Here is a 9,589-nt window from a genome sequence, read left to right as displayed (position 1 = left end):
GACACTTTCAGACATTTAAGTGGAGATTTTATGTAATATTATGTTATGTTGATGATCTTGGGGAGAACTGTTTAAAATAGAAACTAATAAAATGCCAAAAAAAGGAAACCCACACTTCATTGATTTGAATATGTTTTAAATTACAGGATAAAATTGCCAACTCCTGACCCCCAGCCCAAATGATGAATTAGATCCAGATGTCATAGACAGGAAGCCAAATATTCACATCACATCTTAAAAACAAACAGTATTTAATCTTGTGAAGGTATGGAGTGATTGCTCAGTACTTTAGTGTATCAGGGAAAGACAGAGAGATGCTGGCTTGATATAGAAAGACGGTGAAGCAAGTGTCCACCAGCCATCTGAATTCATGTGGACCCTCCCCCAAAGCTTAATATTTTCAGCTCACTGGGACAAATTTCCCCAGTACCTACCCTTTCCCCTGGCATTAAGGTTTCAGAAGACAGTCTGCAATTATTGGGTGGCAAAATAATAATTTTTAAAATAAGAATGTACCACTGATACTGTTTGTGTTAACACCATCTCTACTCTGATTCCCGAACTCCTACCCTAGCAAGACACTTTTTCAAACATGTGGGGGCTCCCTGCCCCTGTCGTTTGGAACTTTCTCCAGCATGGCTGCCATCTGTTTGTAACATCTGTTGGCCCATTGATTGCCAAAGTCGAATTGGATGATCTGCCTGGTTTCTTTCTCTCTTGGATATTTTTGACTACCTGTCCCTCTTATTACCCAAAGAGATGTAGGTCTCTGTGGACAAAAGTATGGCAACCATATTCCCCAAGCCTAGGATTAGAATATTCACAGTCTGACGAATATGACTATACTTCAGCATATGACATGGCTTAAGATCTTTCTGGAAGGGGTAGTCATCATCCTGAAAACTGGTAGACATTAAATGCTAATGTGCTCCCAGCACTTCCAGGTCCAGATTATTCTATCTTCAAGCAGTTATTATATTTGAGTGAGTGACTGAGGATTTAAAAGACATTTGTAATTTGTGAGACTTTTAAAACTGTTGTGTTAATTTTTTGAATATTCAAATTGTTATAGCAGTTATACTTTATTTTTTAAATATTGTATTTATTTATTTGTCAGAGAGAGAGACATAGAGAGAGCACAAACAGGGGGAGCAGCAGGCAGAGGGAGGAGCAGGCTCCCTGCTGAGCAAGGAGCCCAATGTGGGACTCGATCCTAGGACCCTGGGCTCATGACCTGAGCTGAAGACAGACACTTAACCGACTGAGCCACCCAGGCATCCCAGCATTTATACTTTAAAAAATGTATTAATAGAAGCAACTAAATTTAGCCTTTACAGTCGGCCACCATGTTGAGTCACTGGAAGCCACGGAGAATCCCTGTGGCGTGGGGGCAGAAGGAGTCGATGTCAGAAAGGGCAGTGGGACACGATGTAGCAAGTCTTGTGTTCTGGCTTGGGGCTTACTGAACCCCTATCTGAAATGGAATGGGGTACTGTGCTGGATCCCTTCTCCATAAGAGCCTGCCCAGTAGCCCGTCCTCTTTTGTCCTTGACTGAACCGGGACGCCAGACCTCCTCCAATGGAAGACCGCAGGGATGAAGAGTGCACCACGCTGTGTTCTGTAGTTAGCAGCTCTCTGGCCCGACCCACGGGCATCTGACCACCAGCCAAGGCTCCCAGGGGCCACCGAGGCCAGTCCATCCCTACAGATGCAGGGCTAGCATAGTGGAAGAATCCACATCACTACAGAGGCTAACCACATGCTACTCCAGGCCAGATGGGCAGGACAAAGCCACATGTCCAGGCTAAGGAGTCCTGACAAGGGCCGCTAGAGAGAGACCAAAGTGAGTCTGTTCTGCTTCTCCAATGGAGCAGTTAGCATCCTACACAATATCCATCAATGTGATAGCTGGGCAAAATTTCTGGAAGAAATATTTCGAGGAAAGTAGACTATGAAAATGTTTCTAGAATCGTTTTCTTTGGCCTGCCTTCTCTTTTTTTTAGAACTCCTTGGTAAATTTGTGTATACAAACAGTCGAGCCTTAATCTTCGTCTCATTAACTAGCATTACTAAAGCAGAAGTTGCAAGAAATAGAATCAGAATTTGGTATCTGAGGGAAAAAATTCACACCAGAGTTGTAGATTTACGAGTTTCTTCCCGAATGTTTGAAATTGCTCCCACTCTCTCTCTATGCACCTGCTGGTGTCCACAACTTGATTCAAAGAGCCAGCATCTGAACTTGAGAAAATAGAAGTCACTCTTCACTCTCCCTTCTCAAAGGGGGAGCCGCAGTCACCTGCAGGGCACGACCGCTGTTCCCAGAGCTGGCGGCCCCTGTGCACGATTAGTTATAAACCCTCCCGCCTACTGGGATGAAGGAAAATGAAATAGCAGGAAGATGGAGGCTGTTCATTTGCCCCTTGGGGAATGAAGGATGGGATGCATGGAAAGAGGAAGCGTTCAGTTCCCACCCCCAAGAACATAAATGCTTTCCTGCATCTTCTGAAGCAAAGACCTCTGTTAGTTTGGTGCAACCAAGCCTGCGTGTCTTGGGCTAGTAAACCACCCTGAAATCTACATCCCCGATGACTGGCAAACCCAACCGTAAACAGGCTTCCCATCATCACACGTGAACCGCAAGCTGTAGCCAAACTGAGGGACATTTTTCACTTCACTGAAAGCAAAAGGGTTCTGAAGCTGTTTTAGAAATACATATATATCTTAGCATCTAAAATCATCACTCAAATAGAAGAGGCATCTGTGACTTGAAGCAGATGGAGACACCCCCAGCCCACCCACCTACCAATGTGGCTTCGTTGGGAAGACGGGCAATGTGGTAGGAGTTCTCATTTGTTACCATCGGTTGAGAAGGTCCCAAAGCCCAGCACACAAATGCAAAATGAAACATCTTTGCAAGCTATTTTCTGGTCCATGTGCCCAATTAGGGGAAATGGAAAATCCAGCCCTGGATTCCTCTTCCTCTTCCAGCTGCCTTTTTTTTTTTTTTTTTTTTTTTTTTTGGGTTTGGGGGCATTTAAACATGGCCTTTCANTTTTTTTTTTGCGGTTGATGGGACATGTCAACATGGCATCTAGCCTCTCAGCTGTGTGGAGTCGGGGAGCAAGCTTACATGGACAGAGACAGCCAGCCTGTCCTCGGCTTCCGCTCAGATCTGATGAGGAAGAATTATTCCATTGTCTGTGACCCTAACAAAGAGAGCAAAAATAATCTGCAAGTAGACAAGAAAGGAGCAGCCAGTCCTTTCGGGTTAGAGCATCTAAAAGGAGGTGTTGGACACCTAAGGACCCCATGGGATTCATGCATCCTTCAGATTTCATGAGTTCAAGCATCCTTTTCTTTATCTTTAAACTTTTTATTTGGAGATTGTTGATTCACATGCATCTGTGAGAAATAATACAGAAAGATCCCTGTACCACTTACCCGGTCTTTCCCAGCGAGGATACATCTTGCAAGACGATAGCATAATATCACGACCAGGATATTGACATTGATGGAATCTGCCCATCTGCGTAGTCCTTTGAAAATCAACTGAATCCTTTGAAAAAAGGAGAAGTCCATAAAAATGCCTCAGGTAGGACAAACGGCCTTTAGATGATGTTTTGTGTGTTTATGCGCCGACGGCTTTGTTGGACCCAAGTTCTCTCTCACTGGCAGCACTTTCCGTGGAGGACGAGCTTCTTTGCAGTTTGTTTCAGTTTAGGATTTCCTAAAATTAAGATCGTAGAGTGTCCAGAGGGATAGGACCCAAACACCCAGATGCAGAACAGAAACATGAGGCTCCTGAGTTTAAAAATCTGAGAAGAGAGCAAAGCAGCTGTCATGTAGTGGGAGACACAGAGGACCAGGAAGGACAGAACGGACAGAAGCGATCTCACGTGGACGCCTGTGCTAGGGACGCTGGTGCCCATCGCTGTGTTTCTCATCTGCCACGTGTGTCTCCCCAGGGAAAATATCAAGAGCAGGGCTGAAGCGAGGAAGATAAGTAACGGCAAAAATAACCTCATAAGAAAGGCAACCTGTATAGCAGACGTTTCTTTGATTTGAGTTGTTGCATTCGGGGAGAAAAAGCCCAACAGGACTTGTTGGGAGAGAAGCCATGTACGTTTGCTGTAGAAAACAAAAGGGACGGATGTGTATAGCAGGGACCCGAGGATCAGCCAGGGCACCAACTTCGATATCCTCATCTTCAACCAGAGGAAGAGTGGGTGAGCTATGGGGGCAATCTTGGCGCAGTAGAAAACGCCGAGCCATGAGGCAAACCAAAGTCCCAATTCATTTACAAACATGAAAATTAAAAAGCTCTCAACAAGTAGAGGGACTTCAATCAAGGAGACAATTGCCCAATTAATGTAGAAGACGGACAACTGCAGACAAATCCTGGACATCGCAAGGCAGGAAAGAAGGAGACCCAATGGAATCATCTTTCTCTGCTTGATCAACTCGGCGCCATTCACAAGCACAATGATGCCATTTGCTAAAACCCCGATGAAAAATTGTATCACTGAAAACAGAAAATGGATAATAAGGTAAAACTCTAGCATTTTGAGAAGAAAAAAAATCAGTTACTTTAAAAATTGATGTCTTCATAGATTTGGGGACAGTTTGGATTATTTGCACTTTCTATTTTTCTTCAGCTAGACTAGAAGCCCCTTGGGGAACGTGACTCTGACGATAAAGGCAGTGAGGCAGGAAGGTGGTGTACATTTGTTTATATCACCGTTTTCTCAACTGGGTTCCAAGGCAGTCAAATAAGAAAGAGATACCCCGGCAACGATTTGCTTTCTGGTGACAGCTTTTGCATTTTCCAGGTCTACTTAGCTTCCAACGTCATCGCAAGCAAATGGTGGAACCACAACATCAGGGCTGGGAGAAGGGCTCCGTCACTGCATAATCAGTGGATTTTGAAGATTGAGTTGTGCCTGCAGGTGTAATTCTACTTAATGTTGGCGAGGCAGTCTTTAAAAAGACATGGCTTTGAAATGATCGCTTCTGTGGTAACTGCCTAGAAGGGTCAGCCACATAGTACAGCTGAGTAGTAGTTATCCAACATGCAATGGTTCAGTGATTCCGGACCTCCGAAAATTTTAAAGCAGTGATGTAATAAAATATATGTGATAAGCAGAAAGGGTCACAGAAGACAGAGACACAAGAATGAAGCTTGCATATATGTGTATAGAATTGGTCCAAAGCCTAAAGGACGCCAAAACCACTGAGAGATTCACTTAGCACCATTCCTACCTGTAACCGTCTGTGGGATGACACTGGGTTTGACATCTTTTTCCTGTTGTTTTCTCAATACTATGAGATTTTTATGACATGAGCTGGTTGTTCCAGGGGAAAAGTAATAAAAAAAAAAAAGAGTATCTGATTCAATTTGTTGTTATACTTGTCTAACGGACTATTTGGGGAAAAATTAAATTGAAGTTTATTAACATGTTACTGTGCCAGGTGTTAAACTAAACCAGGTTTTCTCAGTCTCCACACTGTTGACATTTGGGGTTGGATAATTCTCTGTGGGAGGGGGGATGTCCTGTGCACTGTGAGATGTCCATCGTGCCTGGCCTCTTTCCACTAGACGTCGGTAGCACACCCCACTCTTCTGGTGTGCCAACCAACAGTGCTCCCAGATATTGCCAAATGCTCCCTGAGTGACAAAACTATCTCCATTTGAACACCACTGTCCTAGATATTGGGAGGATAAAGGTGAATGGAATGTGGTTTTTGACCTCGAGAGGCTCAGAGACTATGTAGAGTGTGACATAAAACCAAGTTAGGTTTTTGGACAGTTCACTACTAGAGTGCAAAGTGGGGAATAATTTATTACACATCGGGGGAATTGAAGCTTTTCCAGCTTAGCACGTGACCATACTGTTCCCAATAGACGCCCCCCCCCAACCCCTCAATGAGGCATGTCCTTATGGGAACACTTCACTTTGTCCAAAGGTGTCATAAAGGATTCTTAGAATGAATCTTCCTATTAGAAAACTGGAAAATAAACCGTATGAGAACATTAGTGGTGAGAATAAATCTCTAGGTGACTTTATCATTCTTCCCTGAATATGTAATGTCTGTGGGCCTCGAAATATGTAAAGTGTGGGACTCTACTTTGTTCTTGTCACAACTTCAATGAGATGAAGAGGACGAGCAGGACGTCATGAAAGAGACACCGAGGAATGCAGTTCGTGAGTGGATTCTTTTTTTTTATAATAATGTTTTTTTATTATATTATGTTAGTCACCATACAGTACATCCCTAGTTTTTGATGTAAAGTTCGATGCTTCATTAGTTGCGTATAACACCCAGTGCAGCATGCAATACGTGCCCTCCTTACTACCCATCACCGGTCTATCGTGAGTGGATTCTATCAAAAAAGATCCAGATTCAAGCATGACACTCAAGGTCAGTCTGGTTTCTCTCCCTCGGGTGGAAAGAAAAACGTACTTAGAAAGTACTTCTGGGTTTTACTTTCTGCAGGCTGGAAAAGCAAAACAGAAGGCCCCCCACCTACGGAAAGAGGAAGCCCGGAACTCTCGCGAGAGCAGAACTACTATTCCCCGCCTCTCCATCAAAGCCCCGCGTGCGCCCGGCACGTGGGGGCCTGTGGCGCTCAGCTGTGTGAGGCCGTAGCTGGGCTTTCTCCTCATCCCCGGCCCCACTCGTTCCTTTGGTGTTTGGCCTAGGGTACTTCTGTGGAGTAGTACCAGAGCCGGTTACATGAGGCTTTTTATAACAAAGGAAAGGAGAAATAAATGTTCCAAAGTCACCTTGAAAGAGAATTTTTGTTTTCTAACTATCTGTTCCTGGAGACATCGAGCCCTGGGCCCACCACCTAGTTCTTCCCTGATGCTCCGATACCGTGGCCACAGTCACGTAGTGAGCCCTTCAGCATGGCCTGGGCACTTCAGTATTGCAAAAAAGTCATGGTGACACAAGGGGAAAGTGGAAAAAATTCGATTCTGAGTCTAAAACCTCAGTCCAGTCTTGCAGCATGGACAGTGAACGAGTAGAGATCATGCACGGTGCACCAAAGACTTAAAGGAAAGAACTATGTCTACTCGTGTGTATAGACCGTTGTTTGTCTTTTGGATTCAAGCATCTTGAGGGGATACGTGGTTCTCAAATATTCTATTATAATGTTTGTCAGAACTAGCTTGGGGAGTAGAGGCAATCCTTCACAGAGAATTTTCGTTCACCTACGTCTTCGGACTCAGAAATCCCACGGAGAAAAAAATAAAAATTCATGAGGCTGAAGCTACATTTTTTTTTTCATTAAATAATTTCCATCACCAGCCTCTTCAGTGAGCACACACAAAGGCTGCTGACAAGGGCCACCACATCGCCCTTCTTACACGGGAAGAAGGCAGAATAAAAGATGTCTGTTCCAAGGAGCGCAGCATTTGTGTGGCTGCTAAGCGATGCCCCATTCAACCCCGGGGGTGCTGCGTGTCGGTGGTGATGGGGAGCCCTGAGAGGTGGTGTACCCCGCCTTCCCCCTGGATCGCACCGCATCAATCAAGATAACCACGGCCTCGCCATGCTCTTGTGCTAAGCGAGAGTGAGCTAAGTGTTTTAATGAGCCACCCAACAAACCAATGAAAGAGAAAAAGGTCCTAAATACAGAACCGTTTTGCGTCTTTTAAGCAGTTTGTTTCGGTGAGAAGGACACGTCAGAGAATTTCTGGGTCTGAGATGAAAAACGTACATGTCTGGCCTCACCTGTCAGTCATCGGCTCGAAACGGTGACAGTTTTACATGGACAAATGGCTTGGAACAGATGGAACAAGTCCCGATGTGGAGAAATTCACATGATGATTACCCCGTATTACCCTGATTAAATCCGCTCACTCGCACTCATCTGTAATGAGCAATCATTAAAAGAGACAACACTAAATATTCTCGAGGTAACTGACAGGCGGAAAGAGTTGCTTATTTATATTCAAATCATTCAGCTCCTCAAAAGAAAGCGCGAGGTTTTCACAGGCAGTGAGATTGACAGTGGCGAGCTTGTCACCAGGTAGAGGGCCGCAATGATCATCTCTCTGCTTTCCAGTGGCACCCGGACATTTACTTTGAGATTAGAGCCATCATGAAAGTGAGTGATAGTTTTAATACCTTTCCCAAGTGGGTCTTCCCACTTGGTTATCGAGGGAACAATTCCTGCTTTAAGGAGCATGTGCATGTATGAACATTATTGCATATTTAATAAGATTGTTTGAATAAGAGAGAAATAGACCCGGAGCAGACCAGCACAGACACCCTTGCCGAACCTTCCCCAAAGCAGAGCTCAGGCCTGGGGAAGCCTATGCGGAATTTATTGCATCTCAAATTCACAGCATTTTGGTTAAAAAGCTCCGGACCCTTTCAGACTAATGATTCTTTGAATCCATTCATTTGTTTCTCTCCACTTGAATTTGCAGCTGCTCTTTCGGACTATAATTTTTGCCTTTGCTATTCAGGTCACTCCCATTTACTTGTCCCTTCTCTTGCTCTGTGCATCCCAGTAAGATATTTCTGGGCTTTTCCTTACTCTTCTCAATATGCTGAAATTTACATGCATGGCAGCAAGTAGAATCAGGGTACAGTGTGATAATAACATTGAATTCAAGTCCTGCACGTAAAGAACTCAGCGTGCTTTACAAACAAGAATCCCTTATTAGTGACAATGCGGAAAGGCCAGCCCACAGGTAATCTCTAGCCCTCATGATTTTGTCTTCAGCTCAAAAGTGAGCTATGGAACTTCAAATCCTTCCCTCCCTTCTTCCTCCCCTGGCATATCCCTACCTTTCTCTCTTCCTCCTTCTCCCTTCCTCCTTTTATCCATATGTCAACACGTATTTATACCTTATGTATTACGGACTAGGCACTATTCAAGCACAGAAGACATAGGAATGAACGAGACAGACGGAGTCTCTGTCATCTTGGAAATTACATTTTGGCAATTTGGTGGGGCAGATGAGAATTAAACAAGTAGAGAAATAGATACTTCCAGGTAACGTAGAGAGGGATGCTATCTTAGCATGGTCAGGGAAGGTAGGTTTCTCCCAAGAGGAGGTGATCATTGAAAAGCGAACTGAATGAGAAGGAATCATCCGTGGATATCCAGGGGATGAACATTCCAAGTGGAGAGGGCAGGAGATGGCAATGCCCTCTTGAGTCAAAAAAAAGAGCTGGAACTATTCCAGAAAAACAGAGGACCACTTCGCTGTTGCTGGAGCAGTTTGATCAAGGTGAAGAACCCAAGGAGAAGAGAATGGAGGGACAGGAATGGCCAGATCATGGAGAGGTTTGGGTCACAGTAAAAACTAAACTGCATCCTTTGTGTAATGGGAAACCATCATAAGGTGTGTGTGTGTGTGTGTGTGTGTGTGTGTGTGTGTTGGTGGGGGATTTGTCGTAATCAGGTCTATGTCTAAAACATTTACTCTGGCTGTTGTTAAACCAAAAACAACAACATTTACTCTGGATGACAGACTTGGGGGTCAGGAAAGGGCAAGCGCAGAGGCAGGAAACCCAATCTGAAGGGTATTGCGGTAGACCAGGCAAAGGATATTGTTGACTTAAATTAGA

The 9,589-nt window shown here is 44.4% G+C and overlaps 1 protein-coding gene across 1 annotated transcript; it reads right to left on the bottom strand.

Annotated features, from left to right (window-relative positions):
• Positions 1 to 3,666: 3,666 nt before the first annotated feature.
• On the bottom strand, positions 3,667 to 4,563 carry TAS2R1 (taste 2 receptor member 1). The gene has a single exon (XM_002918623.2). The coding sequence runs from the start codon at positions 4,561 to 4,563 to the stop codon at positions 3,667 to 3,669; it is 897 nt and encodes a 298-aa protein (XP_002918669.2).
• Between the last annotated feature and the right edge of the window lie 5,026 nt (positions 4,564 to 9,589).

This window comes from Ailuropoda melanoleuca, chromosome 3 (genome assembly GCF_002007445.2).
Source record: "Ailuropoda melanoleuca isolate Jingjing chromosome 3, ASM200744v2, whole genome shotgun sequence".
NCBI lineage: Eukaryota > Metazoa > Chordata > Mammalia > Carnivora > Ursidae > Ailuropoda > Ailuropoda melanoleuca.
The sequence above is the reverse complement of the archived record's forward strand: the minus strand, read 5'-3'. Positions and strand labels throughout refer to the sequence as shown.